This window comes from Daucus carota, chromosome 5 (genome assembly GCF_001625215.2).
Source record: "Daucus carota subsp. sativus chromosome 5, DH1 v3.0, whole genome shotgun sequence".
NCBI lineage: Eukaryota > Viridiplantae > Streptophyta > Magnoliopsida > Apiales > Apiaceae > Daucus > Daucus carota.
The window spans coordinates 43,747,110-43,763,781 of record NC_030385.2 but is presented as its reverse complement, the minus strand read 5'-3'; the positions used below and the strand labels follow the sequence as shown (position 1 = coordinate 43,763,781).

Sequence of the window (16,672 nt, the reverse complement as noted above, 5' to 3'; positions counted from 1 at the left end):
AAACTTTTTGTCCTTTTATAAAATGTTGATTTATATTTGAAATAACAATAATTTGGCATGTATTTTTCACTGTTTTTAAAAAAACTCACGGTCATCAACTGCCATTAACGATATGTCATTAAATATTAAAAATTAAAGAATAATTTTAATATAGTTGTTAAAATTTCTAAAATTTAATAAAATATTGGTTGATAATCAATTTACACCCTTATTTTTCATACTTAACAACACACAAAATCAGCCACCTATTTATAAAAATTTGAACACTTTCAACCACCACTCCAGACTTTACTCTTATATAGTTATATGAATCACGAGTCCTACAAAAATTTATATTTCGAGATTGATACATCTCAATTCCCACGCTTCAAATACATATTCAATTGGTATAATTGGCCATAAACTCAATGATAGAAATTCTCATCCGATTTTCTTATAATTAGGTATTTTTGTCCTTCATCAAACTTTCCTTAATTTGGGTGGGTTATAATTTGGCTGGACTGCATATTCTAACAAGAACTTGCCAGAAAATGAATTGCCCCATTTTCATGTTATAGCACTAATAATTAGTATTTAGTTATAATAAGCTATTGGCTCTGGAAGATTTCAATCGTTTTCTATAACAGTATCACGTTGGATTATCACTTAAACACGAAGTAATAGTTACGTAACTAAATTGCTGCATTTCTACTAATGCCTTATTATTCAACAAAGTGTTATAATTACATGTAATAATTTTGGGGCATTTCATTCACGGTTAATGAGCCTGATTAACGGAAATAAGAACCTCAAATCCATATGTTAGTGTTTAAATTCACGAGTTATGTTCAAGAGAGAACCATTACAAAGAACTCATAGAACCCTTATCTTATTTCTTACCTTATTTCTAGTATTAATTAGGTTCTGCGGCGGAACTTCACATGCAAAAAAACATGCATGTAGATTTAGATCCTAAAAATCTATTTAAAATTTAGGATTCTGCAGCGAAACCTTAGGGGTTCTATATTTCTATTTCAGGCCTTAGGGGTTCTATATTTCTATTTCAGGGACTGGTTCTCTCCAGAGCGCGACCCTTAAATTCATATGCTAGTTTTTGGATTAGTCATTTTGTTGTATGAAATGAGGATCCTGTTCCCAGGATAAATCATTTCTTACGCACTGCCTGGATACTCATTCACATTCCCAATTCCCAATTCTCATTCTCATGTACCATCCAAACACCCGTGAGCTGATTCAGCGTTGGCGGTAGTTAATCAATATGAAGGAAGGAGATTACTATTTACCAAGTAAAAGTGAATGTATATTTACAAAGTTCTACTGCCCTGCATTAGTATTTTAACAGAGCTACATTGTTACTGATCTATCCTTTCTAACTTTTAAGCTTTTCGCTCGAAAAAATGAATCTATACAGAGAGATTTGCAAGAGGCGAATTGCATGATTCCTTCGTGTACGTGTAGCATGTCAAAACAGGTAAGTATAGAATGTCTTATGTTTAATCTTATAATCACCTTGCATTGAGTTCTGACTTCTGATACTGGCTGCAGTGATTTTATCTCGTGTTTGAATATATCCGTTTTCACCGAAACATGCTACTTAAGTACCCCCTGTGTAAAAATAAATGTAAATCGATCAATACCAATCAGATAATGGCAGTTCATGTGAGAGATGAAGGATTTTTACCAAACTCCTGCCTCTTTTTTAGCTTGTTCCCTGCACGTGTCAAAAAGGAAACTAGTATATCAGCATAATAAATTGGTAAATGAAGTATAACATCCAGAATTCCAGTTTTACTTTGTACCCTTCAGTTAGGTTTAACAATTACCTTGTTTTTCCTTCAAGTGCATAGTTGATATCATCTCCGTCAGGCCTCTCTGCAAATGATGAGATCAAGACATACTTCTCCTTTTGGGGCGTCTCAGGTTCACTTACCCTCCTGAATAACTCATAAGGAGAAGGATATGACATCCTGAAATCAGCAAGTGAAGGGTGTCAAGTTTGAATTAGCTACTACTCATCTGGTGTAAAACTTAAGAGCATTATAAAACTAAAAATTTATATGTTTTATAAAAAAGGTTAAAGTTTTCAATTCAGTTCCCTGTACTATTGACCTACCATATAAACGATAGATATAACATAACTAGACTTCCATGCTATTCACCTTTTGTACAAATAAAGTTTAAAATCAGAAACATCTGCCAACAAATATACATTGTTGTATGATAATCAGAAGGCATGTTTGGACATAGAATACGACAACTGAAACATCATTTAGATCTCTTAGTCCTAGCACTAAAATGTTAATGTTGAAAGTAATCACAAAAACAATGAAGTACTAGACAATTCAACACGAAAAGGCGAGAACTATTCCGATGAAGTTGTTAATAGTCTTACAGAGAAATATGATTTTGCAGGAGTCCCAATAGTCTCACCTTAAAACACCCACAATTGGATACTGGGTTCCAGCATAGTAGAGAAGCCGTAAGAGGTAGCAATTTTCAAATAATGCAGCATACTCCAGTCTCTTATCACGGCCCATTGTCTAGTATATAAACAAAATCGTTACAAGTTGCTAAAAAAATATCAGGTACTTATCCATTTACGTGGCACTGAAATGTCCTTACTTGCATGATACCACTCGAAGCCGGTAAATCCTAATCGAAATGAGAAAAAATGTTAGTCAGTTTCTTCATTTTTACCAATATATGCAAGGAAAATAACTTAAATCGGTCAACATGACGATTACCAATTTCATAACGTGCTATTCTTAACATCTTATCTCATTACTAAACACAAGTCAGCATACTCATGGTGCTTTATCCACCTTGTACCACAAAAGGTTTTGATCTCAAGGCATACATATGAGAAGATTTGTCAAGCCATTTATAAGTACATGGTTTTTGGTTGACTCTTATATCTTCTATTTTGTTCAGTTTCAGGGGATGTTCTAGGAATCATGTGGAAGTTCAGTTTGGAATAGATAATAAATTCGTTAGGGTGAGTCGAGACATAAAAATGTAATTTTCTGATACATGTTGCCTCTTAAAGTGCAATTAAAATGTATAATCTGATAAACAGTACCAGGGTCCAACCTTGAGCTTAGGATTTATAAGAATGACAGGTCGTTTTCCTGCAGCATCAGTCATGGCCTGTAGATCCTGCATTATTTAAACCTGATGCTTGTGAACATTAAGGCATAAAGTTAGAACATGTTAATTTAGAAATATGAAAGTATTTTCTTGTTCCAATGTCTGACCCCAATTATACAATTTCCAACAGCATTTTGAGGAGCTACTAATATGAACAAGTCATCTTCTTCAGCAACTTCTTTTGCTCCTGCAGATTAATCTTATAAATATCAGATATGAGCACCAACACTTACCCAAGCATGTTATGCATATAGGTGAGACAGAGTAGGCGGTAAAATGTCATTGATTCAAATTTTCTCCTAAATACCAAGATTTATTATATTGCTCACGGATGACAGAAAAATAGGCTTACATGAGCATTCAGATTTAGACAAACCTAGATAGAACATGAGTAAAAAGATGCAAAAAACTAATGCAATATTCAACAGTGTCTAAGATGAATAAAGGATAAGTCACAGCAAGCATATTGATCACCAAAATCTGCAGGTGCCCGCAGTTGACAAACTGAAGATAATAAGTAGAGACCTACAGCATTGCAATATTACTCATACTCTTTGATTTCTCAGTTACCTATAGCACCGATGCTGATAAAGGTTCCCATGGCACCATATTCACCCCAGTCCATGAACTCCAAGATCTTACGAGTTCCTGCAAGCTGCAATGGCATCCCTGCGAGTGCACCCTCCCCCATAGACCCTTGAACACAAACCTACACAAAGACAAAATAGTAACTTGATAGATTATACATGTACATTGCTTCACAAACAATAGCTTAGACAAACTATACACCTTTACTCGTTTTCCATCATCAGCAAATGATAAAGCTAGAACTCGAACAAGCTCCATCAATGTACCTATCCGATAGACATCCTGTGTGTCATAAGATAAAGATTAATTTATAATACTAAACAAGGATGGCCGGGAATAAGCAAGTCCCTCACCATTTCAGGGTTGAGTTCCGGAATATTGATCTCCACCTATTAAATTATAGAGACAAGTCAAATAAAATTCATGCAACACTCGAAAGCATGTCATGTCACACACACACACACAATTTCAATTAAATTAGTGTTTACCACTGCAAATACCTCAACCCCCCCCCCCCCCCCCCCCCTCGGCTCTCTATCATCATAAGGTCGTGTTAAACTCCACACAGTAGAAAAAAATTCTGTTTTCGTGTATATTTAGCAAGAAGGGTTTGTCTCTGGATATCATTTAGTTTTGTATCCTCTTCCTCTATATTTTTAGAATCAATCAGTTATAGAATGATCACTATACATGAATTAGAATTCTATTTGTTTAAAGTTCCACTCAAAGTAATACAATTCACTGAAGAATGAAAGCCAAACAACTTTAAAACCTAAATTGGTACATGTATCATCAAAAGTGTTTTATGTAAAGGGAGTTCCACAGATACCTGACCTTCAACCGAGTCTTTCCAGCTGTAACAGCTCTTTGAGTGGCTTGCAACACATCATCATAGAAATATTCTCTTATTTCTCTAGAATGAGGTATATTATTCAATCTAGTAGGAATTCCTCTCCAGTTATTCTGTACAACATGAAACAGGATGTTACAGAATTTGACATCCAGCTTTTTCCCACTGAGGTATTATCTGTTATTTTGTATTGTACATAACAGCCTGCAATCAGATACCTTGGGTGGAGATGCTCTCTCCGAATAAGTATCACCTCGAAAAGCTGATTTTGCAGGACCCAAACCCAAAAATCATAAGGTTTTAACGAAACAAGTTTCATACAATTGAATAGGTAGTTAGTACCAAGTGCATGAAGCGGAGGTTGTGTAAGAAGACAAAAAAGTCTTACAAGATGGCCACTGATATGTCAGATATACCTAATATGAACTATAGAATTAAACTAAAACATGCATTATTTTGGTCCAAAACTTAACATGATTCTGAGTAGCAAAATATTTCTAATATATGAAGGGGGTGTGTTTGTGTTTGCACCTCAGTATATCCTCATACACAACCAAGTACACTGAAAATGTGCACTATATTGCCTAAACTGCTTAATTTGTTTTCACATGATAAATAAAACTATGTTTGAAAAACTCACTCTATGCAGGATACATTTAAATTTACAGCTATCATCACTCTAATACTTCAAGTTTCTCTCCAGTGTCTCGTACTTTTAATAATTTCACCAGTTGTTCAAGCAGTACCCCACCAAAAAACCAATGCTGCAGTCCAGATATAGATGTGTGGGCACTCAGAATGAACAGCCAATATGAGCATTGGGGTTTTCCGTGCATTTCAAGTTATATTAATATACTTTTGTAAGCTGTTTTAGGTTGGAAAGAACAAAAACAAAAAACATTTATAAGCCGGCTTCATAATCAAAATACATTTATTTTTACCCCAAACTCATTTGCATTGCAAATTCTGCTATATTCATTCCTTCCTTTTCACATGTGCTTTATCACTCCAATCCTCAACTCCGAGTTCTCCACAAATTTCCCCATCTCTTAACAGTCGATCTCCTTTACTCTGTTCTTTTGTTTTCTATAACCTTCATCTACATTTCCCTCACTTTATTCCCTTACTATCCTATTTCAATCCTTCCGATCAATCAGCACTTTAAGTGTTTGAAGTACAAACAACTTGTCTGTTGTGATAGTCGGTACTTGTAATTGGTTGATTTACAGATCCACGCTCTCATATCTCTATATACTTTTCACCCTGTAGTCATATCTCATATTTTACATGTACCTTGATGGTGATGCTACGTAAAGTATTTTATAACAGAAATTGGCATGCATCTGCTCAAAATACCAGAGAGATGAAATTGGTAACGATTTAGAGTGTCAATGTTTAAGTACAAAAATGACTGAAAAGAACAAGCCTGGCTCACATACATCATCAGAAAACTAAGAAAAAATCAGTTGACTTTCAGCATCGTACAAATGCCTCACAGAGTGAAGCTTCTAAAACTGAAAGTTGCAAAATACATGGTGTGCTTCAGATCCTTAAATTTACTGACCTATTTTTGTCTGATCTGATTTCTCTTTCTGCACCTGGGTCAGTAAAGAATCTATTTCTTCGAAAACAACCTCTTTGGAACGGTTGCCATCAAGCTATAACAAATAAACAAATTGGTAAGGTAAACACGCCGTAAAGAAACCAGATGAATCAGGGACTCAGGGTATGAATTACCTTTTTCAATATGCTAATATAGGTTGATAAGATGGCATCTACATTTTGCTTGTAAATTTGCAGACGTGATCTGGCCTGTACTAAGAATAAAAGACCATGTTACTAATTATCACAGGACCCCGTGGCAGGTCCTCTTAGATGGGCAATTGAGACTGTACATGGACTTGGCTTCATTAGTTTCTATTCTAATTTTCAGAAAATGAGATGTCTTCTTTCCACAGTGGTGATACAATATATAGTACAAATATACAATAAAAAAGCAACCTTAATTAGAACTGAAAATAGAATATCATATTAAACAAAGGTAACTGAAGGCAGGCCATAACGGTTAGTTATTACTATATGTCTTCCAAAGACAATTTCATCTACTTTTACACAGTGCTTCTAGAGCCTTCCTGAGGCACTATAATCATTGTTCTGATGGCACAGCAATAACAATGTTTTCTACTTTACTTTCAGTAATTATATGATATAATTTCTGTCCTGTGATAAACAAACAGTAAGAGATACTACTTATACGTTACTTATTTGGAACAGCTTATCCAGATGTTTTCTATAGTACTGATGTCTACATTCCAGTCAAAAGAATAACAAGTATGATATAATGTACAAGACTAGTGCCGCACAATGGTATTTTTTGGTAGTTATTAGCATAATTAATTCATCTTTAAAAACTGACACAAAATTAAAGTAGCAGATATTTTTAGTCAAAAACATCTATGATCTATAACAACCACGAGGGATGCGTGCTAATAAAAATGTGTTGCTCTGAAAGGAGTGAACACGATTATAGTGTTATTGGAAACTGGACATATATTTTGTGGAAAACCCCAATAAAGAGTATTATATTGAAGAAGATGACCGCATTGTAATATCAAGCAAACCTACCTTTTCCTCAGTGTCATCAGGACGAGTCAGAAGCCTTGACTTAACTTCCTCATTTTCTGGAGGAAAATTTGTTATATGGTATATCTTCCCTGTTAAAGGATCCAATCTTCTACCAACACATCTGTCTATTAGAATATCATCGGGTACCTGTATTTGAGAAGGCTTATCATCTGAGCAAAAAAATCGCATGTAATTCAATAGAGATGAACAACAAAGAAGCACCAACACAAAATTGTTTCTTTAATCTGCTGGAATAGCATTAGAACACTAAATTTTACAAGCAAAGAAGGTAGAAATATTTAACAGACTGACTATTTCAAGAATGTTGGCATTGTCAAGTTGACACAGATGTGTGTCAAACTATACAAAGGTTGCATAATTTTCTCAAGAGTAACAGACAAACTATAGTATTAGTACTCAAGTCAAATAATTAAAAATAAAATTAGATACCATATTATAGGTGTTGAAAAGTACAGACATACATCTAATGCAATGTATATGTCTGGTCTAATCTGCAATTTTTCGAGACTTTGTGCTTGGGCAAAACTTCTTGGGTATCCGTCTAGCAACCAGCCCTTTTCTTGTGCATCTTTCTGAGATAATCTTCCAGTAACCATCTACAGGAAAAGCATGCATAATTTTAGTGTTGCCGAAGCTAAATGCACAATCTAACAAACATTGGAATACTTCATACAGCTGTCACTATATCATCTGGAACTAAACGGCCAGCATTCATGTATTCTTTTGCTTTTCTTCCAATTTCAGTACCAGCTGACACTTCAAAACGGAGAAGATCTCCTGTCGATATATGTACCAATCCAAACTGAAAATTATACGGATAGAATAAAGGTTAATGACAGATTTTTTTTTTATACTCTTTTAGTTTTATACATATGTGACAGGCTACAAGAAATTGAATCAACAAACAAAAATATAACAAACTAAAACAGAACCCTTTTTTTTGTTTTATCCGCAGAACCCACTACCCTCATATGGTGTGCGATCAAATATCAGGTCTTCCTGGCCCAATTTTGGATTCCTCAAGAGGTGTGCTCCGTATGTTACTGTGTGTATACAAGGACTACATTGCACATAATTGCCTTACCAATTGATCTTAACCTTTACTTTTTATAATCAAGTATCTAATATATCTTCTATCATCAAACAAGTATCATCCCGAGTCTTGTACTTTCTTTAAATTAATCTACTGTCTTTGAGCAGTGCTTAGAAGCACCGTAGAGAAACACCAAAAAAATGAAAGGTCAAAATCATTGATCATCAAATTTTCAAAATAATTAGTCTCATACTCATCCACCATGTTCAAATGGGGAAGCATTAAAATTGGTTCTGTCAAATAGGCAAGGCCTGTTACGCAACAGTCATAGAAACCACAAGTAGTCACAATCATTCTATCAGTTCCTAGCAAGAACTTCAAGACACTTCAAAAAAAAACACACGAGATAATTGACTCACCTTCTTGACAATGAGTTCACACTGAGTCCCTTTGCCTGAAGCAGGAGCCCCAGAGATCATAACTTTCAATGGCACACTTTGCACACACATAACCTCCAATCCTTGCTACACATCCACACATAAAAAAGTTACCCAAAAAAAAAAACCATGATCCCATATCAAAACATGCAAAATAACAACAATAATAATATCGAACACTTTAAGTGCATGCAAAAAACAAGTAACAGAAGCCAAGAACCTTGGCTTTGGGCCTGATCTTGAAGTGGGGTTTTCCATAGCCAAAAGAATAGTTGTTGGAGAGTGAGAGTTTGTGGTGAGAAGGGTGAGAGGAAAACGAGAGAGATGAGAGAGATGGAGGGTTTAGAGAGAGAGAGGGGAGAGGGCGAGGGGGCGGAGGGGCTTTGTGGTGGCACTGAGTGGTGGAAAAGGCCATGGTTAGATGGCCTGAAAAGGTGGATAGTTAGATATAGACACAAGTGGTGACCGTTTTATTACAAGAAGTGGAGAGATAAATGGAACCACATAGTACAGCTGGATGGCAAGACATGGGGACATTCTTGAAACCCCACCTGAGTTCTTCAACACTTTTGAGTTTTTACCCGGATAGGGTTTTTTTTCTTTTTTTTTTAATTAGTTCCGAATTACTTGTGTATTTTAAAGAATTTATAATTGAAAACTTTGTTCTAAAAGTCGGTGATTAATCACGATTAGTCACCAATTAATCCATGTTCCGTAGCTCACTGAACTGAATCTCCGATTAATCACTGATTAATCTGAATAATCCCCGATCAATTCAGTTAATCACCGATTAATCCATGTTCCGTGACTTCACCGATTAAGTCCGATTCCCGCTTTTTATAAAGGCACCAATTAGGTTATTTGAATGATCGGGATAATCGGGATATAATTAATCGAGCTAAATATCAGATATGTTAAAATAATATAATATTCCCTCCGTCCCTCTCATTTACGTTCACTGTTTGCACGCATTTTGAGACTCCCATAAAGTATAGTTTCGTAATATTTTTTCAAAATTTTCTTTTTTTAAATAAAAGTTTATATATCAATTTTTTATTCAGAGCAAAAAAATTTTAAAAATATATTATGAAACTATACTTAAATGAGTGTTGAAAAGCGTGCCAAAAAGTAACGTAAAAAAATGAGGGGGACAGAGGGAGTAGTAGTTAATAAAAGTATTAATTTATTTTATTATACAATATAATATATTACTAAAAAAAATGTTATAATGATTAATCAAATAATTTGTCGCTATACCAATCAGTAATTATCACATAATAACTATTTCGAATTTTGTTATAATGTTATGGTCAGGCCGGAAAGCTAGAATCCAATCCAGTGCAGTTTAAGGTTATGAAAGAGACCAAATTAAACCATTATTATTGCTAATGAGCTTGTAATTTGGCTTAGCTCTGTTTTGCTTATAATCTTGGCATACAAACAAAATACTGTAAATCATAACAGAATCTCATCTCTCTTTTATCTTTTAACGAATTTCTGTGTGCTCGAAGATGTTCCCCACTGTATTGACAGGAACCACGGAGAAATAACATAGTAAAATCGAAACGGAGCCTTGAAACATAATGCACTTCTATCTCTTCTTCCCCTGGGATTGAGCAGTTGCAGCAAAAGAGACAGAAGACAATAACATCATTTTGATTTGTACTTTGTTCCGTGCAAATCACCTGCAAGGACCAAAATATCAGCTATCGCTCCTGATTTCCCTCGTGTTTGAGATTCAATAAATTTAGTTTCGTGAAAAATATAACCTGATGCTTGTGAGACTTCATTCTCTGAAACAGAGGATTTCAAGAATCCAGAATGCCGTTTCACTAAAGATTTTCTCTGACAGCAAAACAAATTATAATAAGCCAGAATGCCGGTTAAATGATGAATACGACTCAATTACAGTGAGAAGGGTTTTTTTTTTTTGTCACCGAGTAACGTGTTGCAGAAAAACCTTGTTTTTGCTTCTCTGGGGAAGATTGGTTGCTGGAAAGGGCCAAGTTCTTCTAGAATATATGCATAGACATCGACGCATAAATAAAAGCATTATTACAGCTAAATATGAAGGGCGTTTATCATGTTTAATGGAACTTGCCTTAGGAGAGCTAGAAACAGGTGAGCTAGCAGTATCATCAAGATGAGAATTCTTCACAGGCTTCCTCGTCTTTCCTTGTTCTGAAGCAGAAACATAATACGAATTGTACCTAAAAGAATCATCGCCTTCCTCAACATCATTATTATGATCAAGCCTAGGCCCTGAAGATGCATCAGAAACCATCGACAAATCCTTATCTTCTTGCAAACCAGCCTTTTTACTTTTTCCACTTTTTCGGGTTTCATCATATGCAGGCCTGGACGATTGCTCGAGATAAGCAGTCCATCCGGACTCACATCCGCTACTGCATTCAGAAGCTGACATGTTCATGTTTAAATCCTCACAAACTCAGAAGCATGACAATTTTAAAACTAAAATTAACAAGCCAAGTGTGTGTCAGTGTGCATGTTGTGAGTGTGTATATATATGATTAGAGGAACACAAGAAAATCATTACAAGAATCACACTAAAGTGATGAGAACTCAAGTTAGTTTGTCTTTTGTATACCTATCAGTCTTTTAAATATTTCAACTATATTGTAAATGAAATTAAGAAAATTGCCAGTTGGCTCAGCCTATATAAACCATCAATATATATGCAAGAGCCAGCTCAGAGCCAACTTTCACACCTTAATATGGCACGGCGTAACGGTCCTACTGTTATAGGGTAGACCAATGCCGTTCAAAATTTAGTGTCCCGTTAATGTATCCTTCTGCAATCGAATCTTCACTGTTGATCCAAAACAAGTAGTGATAGTAGTAGTACATTGAATTAGACCTCGAAGTAGCTTGTCAAACCAACGAAAGAAAGGATAATAGTTTTCGCGCTAGGCTAGCGTTACATCTCACAATAATTCGATGTAAAAGTGTTGCTAAAATAGTTGGTCCATCCGAATAATTGAGCATTAACAGAAATAGTACAGGTTAACATACAACATAGTAAAGTTCGAATTGACCCATAAATCTCTTTGCCTGGTCATTGTCAAGAGTATATACAGTTATACATGCTTTGCCGAATACAGATACAACTTTGCAGCCTGTAAGCTGTAACATTCAAGATCACTATCTGATGTCAGCTTCACTAATTTTTAGAACAGCCTTCCAAGTCCCGCCACCTGAGGTAGATCAAACCGGCATGGTAGTGTGTGTAAGCTCCTGCAACGACCAACACATGAAAAAGCTGATGACTGTGTCCAGCTATGTCATACTTTCCAGGCTTCCAACACTCGGGTATTCTCTTGGCATAGATTAGTGCTCCAATTCCGTAGAATGCTCCCATCAGTACCTCATATCCGGTGGTCTCAAGAGCCACTGGCTTGTCCCAGTATAATATCAATTTATGCATAATGGGCACGGCACCTGATACACCCATTCCAAAGAAGAGAGAAGCACGAAGAGTTCGAAAATGAGGCTTCTGGAATACTGGGAGAAGAGAGAAAGCAATGCTGGCTAAACCCAATAATGTAATGAAGGTCAAGTAGAGGTCGCATAAGAAAGGATGGCACATAAAGGAATAATAAACAGGAGGGTAAAAGGAAGTCGCAATGAGAGCTGCAATGCCAGAATAATCGAGCCTGAGCATTATGTATGAAAGGCGCTCTGAGTAACATGAGAGGAGGTGGCACGTACTGCTGGCTAGCAAGCAGAACATGGCCCCTCCCAAGAAGGTAAAAAATGGCCACCTCGTGACCGGCTCATTCGGCAATGAATGTGCACTGTTGCCCATATTGCCTTCTACGCTTTTCTGCATTATCAAAAAGGAGCAAGAAGTCATGATGTTGATTACATATTAAGTGTTTGCAGCAATAACTACAGAACTACAGAAGCTTCGTATCCATATTTACTTAGCTCGTAAATTCTTAACACTCATAAAGTTTAGGTAATTACTAAAAGCCACGAAGCGAACCATTACCAGAATACAATCCTTGGCAGGGTACTCAGTTGACTGTTTTGGCAGACAATTCGCGATAAGCTCTAATCCATTCCAACCAGAGAGTGAAGGAAGAAAATCAACTGAAGGCAAAGATGTCTTCAGGTCATTTTTGAATCTATGAAAGTCAGCCATATTGGGCAAGGAAGGTAGGTTCAAGAGTTCCCCATTAATCTTGCTGAGATCAGTACTCCTGAGCATGTTAGACAACTGTTGTACCACCTGGAGATCCATTACCTTGGGGATCTTCATTGCTGTGTATATAGTTAATGATAGAAACAGGAGAAATCCGATCAAATGCCTGAAAAGATATCAAAAGCTTGAGAACAGTTACATTTATTAAGCCGCTAATACGACTCACCAACTAATAGTACAGATCACTTGTTCAGACATATTGACACATACTGACATCAGGTGTATTGTAATAGCCCTTTATTCTAGTCCTTACTTCAAGGATATCTAAATCTCAAAATGTCAAACTAAAGATCAGATATGTATGACATCTAAATCTCGACATGTCAAACTGAGAATCAGATATGTAGAGCGTAGATATAAGCCATTCCTGTCGGTTATATTTTAAAATGAGATAAAGGTGTGTGCATACATGGAAAATTATAGATCATACTTTACACACTGCGAATTTTGAAGGGCATCTGTGTGGTACTAGCACTTTTTAATGTTTTTTTAGTTAAGTAGAAAAATTCAAAAGCTACTTAGATACCAGATACCCATTACACCTGCCTCCAATTTGATCTTAATTGAGGTAGAAGTAGAAACAGAGAAGGGATGAAGTAATGTCTTAATACAATAGCTGACGTAAACATTGAATAATGAAAAATGAAAGAAATACATTAATATTTTTCTAAAATGTTTTTAAATCCTAACTATAAGGACTGTAGCAAGTAATACAATACTTCTCAAACTTCAATTTTTGACAGATAAAACATATTAATGTACAAGTAAGACTATCAAAAAGCTGGGTCTTAACACTTTCTACTAGCGTAATACCATAAATTTGCAAAATTATGTCTATGCTTATGATTCTTTACATCATAGTTTTAACAGAGAGGGCACAATCCAGGAACATACTGTCAAGTCCAATAATAAAAATCCCTAATTGCAAACAAAGTTAAAATATGGAAAAAAAATGCAACAGGGTAAAGACTTGCAAATGGGTAGCCATGCTAAATAAAAGTTAAGGTAAGAGATTCCTTACGTCCAAATGTTAAGAGTTTCATTATGAATATAGAAGATACTCAGGAACACCTGCTTAAGCGGCCATTCTGATCGATAATAACGCAAGATATACTCATTATCCTTTAAATATGCAGGCAATGTGTGATATTCAACAAGCTGATACTTAACTCCTCTCCAAAATTTCTTACTCTTCCCTTCTTTTGAGAAAAGTCTGCTCCCACTTTCGCAATCCATTTGACTTTCAGATGTTTCAGATAACACAATGCATTTCTCCTTCTGATCATCAACCATCTTTCTAATCATGAAAATCATACAAATAAAAGCTTGCAGTAATTATATAAACATCATTACACAAAATTCACAAAATTAATGAATTCTGCAGACAGAAATCAAAAAGAGTTTCCGTAAGATCAACAATCACCTATACCTATTAAGCCAAGGAATTACTATAGTTTCTTCATTCTAGATAATCAAAAAGCAAAGTCATGTAACAAAAAAGTTTTCTTTTACGCTACTCAAATAGAAACCAATACTTGATTTCGGAACAGCAAATAAAGTTTGTAAGTTACTTCTAAGATAGACCAACAGGGATGGAACTGAACTAGGATCAACAAGTTGGTGCGTGATTCTGAAGGACCAAAAAGAATGGCCTTCAGTAAACTCCATTAAAAAAAATAACAAATCACAAACGCATCCTACATTCTACACTAAAACAAGTAACTACGTAATCATGTATATTTCTTCATCAACAGAAGCACCAGACATTTACAAATTTGTAAAAAGAAGCATTATCTTCAAGCTCTAGCCTTGTATCTAGACTAAAAAATTGATGCAATTCTTATCATTTACCTCAAATTCTCAACAATAAACATACATGTCTGTCAAATCAACGCCCCTATCTTATCTTCAAAATAAGATTCTAACTTGATACCTGATTATCAGCAACAATTCATAATTCAATATTTGCAACTTCAATCACAGCTACCATCATTTCACATTTAATTTAACACAAAAAATTATCAAGAAAACAAGTAAAAAAATCAACATTTAACAGATGGGCTTATCCAATGATGACCATTTTCAGCTAAATTATTGCAAGAATCAAGAAATTCAGAAAAATGGGTAAATGGGCATGATCAAGAATTAGGCAGAGAACTATGAAACATTCAAATAAAAGAAGGGTAAATTATAAGATAAATTGCAGTAAAGAATTTACCTGGTAATTGCATTCGGGGCTTTGCTGATTGTAGAGATGAAATTATATAAATTTATTTATGGGGAGAAAATGATGTTGAGAAGGAGAAGAATAGAGATAGAAGGGGAAAGAGATAGAAGGGGAAAGAGATATAGAGATAGTCGCTCTCATTTTAACAAAATATCCACGTACTTAGGTCGGTACATGTACGATTAGGGGCGTCAATAGATCGGATCAGACATGATCCATATCCTGATCCGTTTAATTTTATCGGATTCGGATCGGATTTCAACCGGATTTTTTAGAGTGCGATCCATATCCTAATCCGTAGGATCACGGATTTTCGGATCGGAGCTCCGCTCCGTTTATATTTAAACAAAAAAAAAATTTCTTCACTTATAAAAATTTGTTGGAATCACTTATAATAAAAATTTATAAATTCAAAATGTAGTGTTTTAAAATACAAAAATACACTTGTTCAAATATTACAAGTCTTTAATAAATTCCGGGAGTTTAGGATTGAGAAACACTACGTTAATTTATATATATTACAAATTTTCTAATAAAATATGAGAAACTTAAAATTGAAATAGGTTGTACTAATGCAGTTCAATTATCTAAGTTCAAATGCTATTTAATTTTATTTATTTATTTACATATGTAATATCTTAATAGAGTATATATATACACAGATATATATATATATATATATATATATATATATATATATATATATATATATATAAGTCGGATCGGATTTTTTTCGGATAGGATCGTATTAAATCCATATCCTATACATATCGGATCGGATATTTTCCGGATCGGATTTTTTTCGGATCGGATATTATTTTAGGTGATCCATATCCGCTCCGTTAGCTCTTGGATCGGACCGGGTCGGACCGGATATCCGCTCCATTGACACCCCTATGTACGATCTTTCGAGGTTTTAAAAAAAAATAGCGAAAAAAGCCGCGCTTCGCAGCGGCGTTATGAATTTTTTTTAAATTTAGACAAAAAAATTGTTTTAGCTACTTTCCCGTCAAACATAATACTAATAAAAAAATATTATTATTTAGGTAAAAATTAATTTGGGCCGCCCTCCCCTTAAACACAATACTAATAAATAATCTTTTTTATAAATTTTGATACGAAATAATATTATAATTCCATAAACGTTATTTTCAGTCGTGTTCCCGTTAAACATATCTTCAATATATCTTATCGAAAATAAGAATTGTATATATTACTTTACATATCTTAAATATAAATTGTATTTTATCTATTATTATTAGTTTGAATAAATAAGAAAAAAATTGTATCATCTTTAGAATTCAATAAGAAATACTATTGTATCATCTTTAGAATTTAATAAGAAATACCAAATAAGAAAAGAACTGTATCATCTTTAGAATTAAATAAGAAAAGAATTGTATTACTTTTAGAATTCTTGGACCTGATTTTTTGAATTATAATTACATTTTATCTCCGAAATTCAAGAAAATTTAGAAGACTGAATCGAACAATCCTAGAGACGCTCGCATCCTCCTTT

General features: G+C 34.6%; 3 protein-coding genes across 12 annotated transcripts; all 3 read right to left on the bottom strand.

The window, feature by feature from the left end:
* Positions 1–1,259: 1,259 nt before the first annotated feature.
* LOC108223145 (adenylate kinase 5, chloroplastic) lies at positions 1,260–9,245 on the bottom strand. Of its 2 annotated transcripts, XM_017397251.2 has the most exons (19): positions 8,922–9,245; positions 8,684–8,788; positions 7,905–8,033; positions 7,693–7,827; positions 7,211–7,357; positions 6,323–6,397; positions 6,150–6,243; positions 4,804–4,847; positions 4,570–4,698; positions 4,089–4,124; positions 3,937–4,017; positions 3,718–3,856; positions 3,255–3,334; positions 3,091–3,156; positions 2,623–2,652; positions 2,431–2,540; positions 1,824–1,967; positions 1,682–1,711; positions 1,260–1,605 (listed from the first exon to the last, which is right to left on the bottom strand). In XM_017397251.2, the coding sequence occupies exons 1-19, from the start codon at positions 9,114–9,116 to the stop codon at positions 1,578–1,580; spliced, it is 1,797 nt and encodes a 598-aa protein (XP_017252740.1). In that variant the 5' UTR covers positions 9,117–9,245; the 3' UTR covers positions 1,260–1,577. The 2 variants fall into 2 exon arrangements, with proteins under 2 accessions (XP_017252740.1, XP_063949517.1); XM_064093447.1 differs by lacking the exon at positions 1,260–1,605 and having other exon boundaries at positions 1,678–1,711; positions 8,922–9,225.
* Positions 9,246–10,060: 815 nt separating this feature from the next.
* LOC108223146 (protein SOB FIVE-LIKE 5-like) lies at positions 10,061–11,366 on the bottom strand. Of its 6 annotated transcripts, none has more exons than XM_017397256.2 (4): positions 10,803–11,366; positions 10,662–10,713; positions 10,471–10,546; positions 10,061–10,386 (listed from the first exon to the last, which is right to left on the bottom strand). In XM_017397256.2, exons 1-3 carry the CDS (start codon positions 11,130–11,132, stop codon positions 10,488–10,490), a joined length of 441 nt encoding a protein of 146 aa, XP_017252745.1. In that variant the 5' UTR covers positions 11,133–11,366; the 3' UTR covers positions 10,061–10,386; positions 10,471–10,487. The 6 variants fall into 6 exon arrangements, with proteins under 6 accessions (XP_017252745.1, XP_017252746.1, XP_017252742.1 ...); XM_017397257.2 differs by having other exon boundaries at positions 10,662–10,710; XM_017397253.2 differs by having other exon boundaries at positions 10,639–10,713; positions 10,803–11,364.
* Positions 11,367–11,682: 316 nt separating this feature from the next.
* Positions 11,683–15,304, bottom strand: LOC108219824 (heptahelical transmembrane protein 4-like). Of its 4 annotated transcripts, XM_064094178.1 has the most exons (5): positions 15,145–15,296; positions 14,778–14,859; positions 13,948–14,223; positions 12,714–13,032; positions 11,683–12,545 (listed from the first exon to the last, which is right to left on the bottom strand). In XM_064094178.1, exons 2-5 carry the CDS (start codon positions 14,798–14,800, stop codon positions 11,883–11,885), a joined length of 1,281 nt encoding a protein of 426 aa, XP_063950248.1. In that variant the 5' UTR covers positions 14,801–14,859; positions 15,145–15,296; the 3' UTR covers positions 11,683–11,882. The 4 variants fall into 4 exon arrangements, with proteins under 4 accessions (XP_063950248.1, XP_017248844.1, XP_017248845.1 ...); XM_017393355.2 differs by lacking the exon at positions 14,778–14,859 and having other exon boundaries at positions 15,145–15,304; XM_017393356.2 differs by lacking the exon at positions 14,778–14,859 and having other exon boundaries at positions 13,948–14,219; positions 15,145–15,301.
* Positions 15,305–16,672: the final 1,368 nt, after the last annotated feature.

Bases quoted from the DNA above. Each gene is read 5' to 3' on its own strand.
- LOC108223145 (XM_017397251.2), bottom strand. From the start codon at position 9,116: ATGGCCTTTTCCACCACTCAGTGCCACCACAAAGCCCCTCCGCCCCCT. The intron at 7,358-7,692 runs GTATGTCTGTAC...TCTCAAATACAG, and splicing joins ACATATACATTGCATTAGAT to GTACCCGATGATATTCTAAT. The intron at 2,541-2,622 runs GTAAGGACATTT...TTTATATACTAG, and splicing joins CTTCGAGTGGTATCATGCAA to ACAATGGGCCGTGATAAGAG.
- LOC108223146 (XM_017397252.2), bottom strand. From the start codon at position 11,132: ATGAACATGTCAGCTTCTGAATGCAGTAGCGGATGTGAGTCCGGATGG. The intron at 10,547-10,661 runs GTTTTTCTGCAA...TTTTGCTGTCAG, and splicing joins CCCAGAGAAGCAAAAACAAG to AGAAAATCTTTAGTGAAACG. The intron at 10,387-10,470 runs GTTATATTTTTC...TGGTCCTTGCAG, and splicing joins TGAAGTCTCACAAGCATCAG to GTGATTTGCACGGAACAAAG.
- LOC108219824 (XM_064094178.1), bottom strand. From the start codon at position 14,800: ATGTTTATTGTTGAGAATTTGAG. The intron at 14,224-14,777 runs GTAAATGATAAG...TTTCATGATTAG, and splicing joins TTTATTGTTGAGAATTTGAG to AAAGATGGTTGATGATCAGA. The intron at 13,033-13,947 runs GTAAGGAATCTC...ATATCTTTTCAG, and splicing joins GAAACTCTTAACATTTGGAC to GCATTTGATCGGATTTCTCC.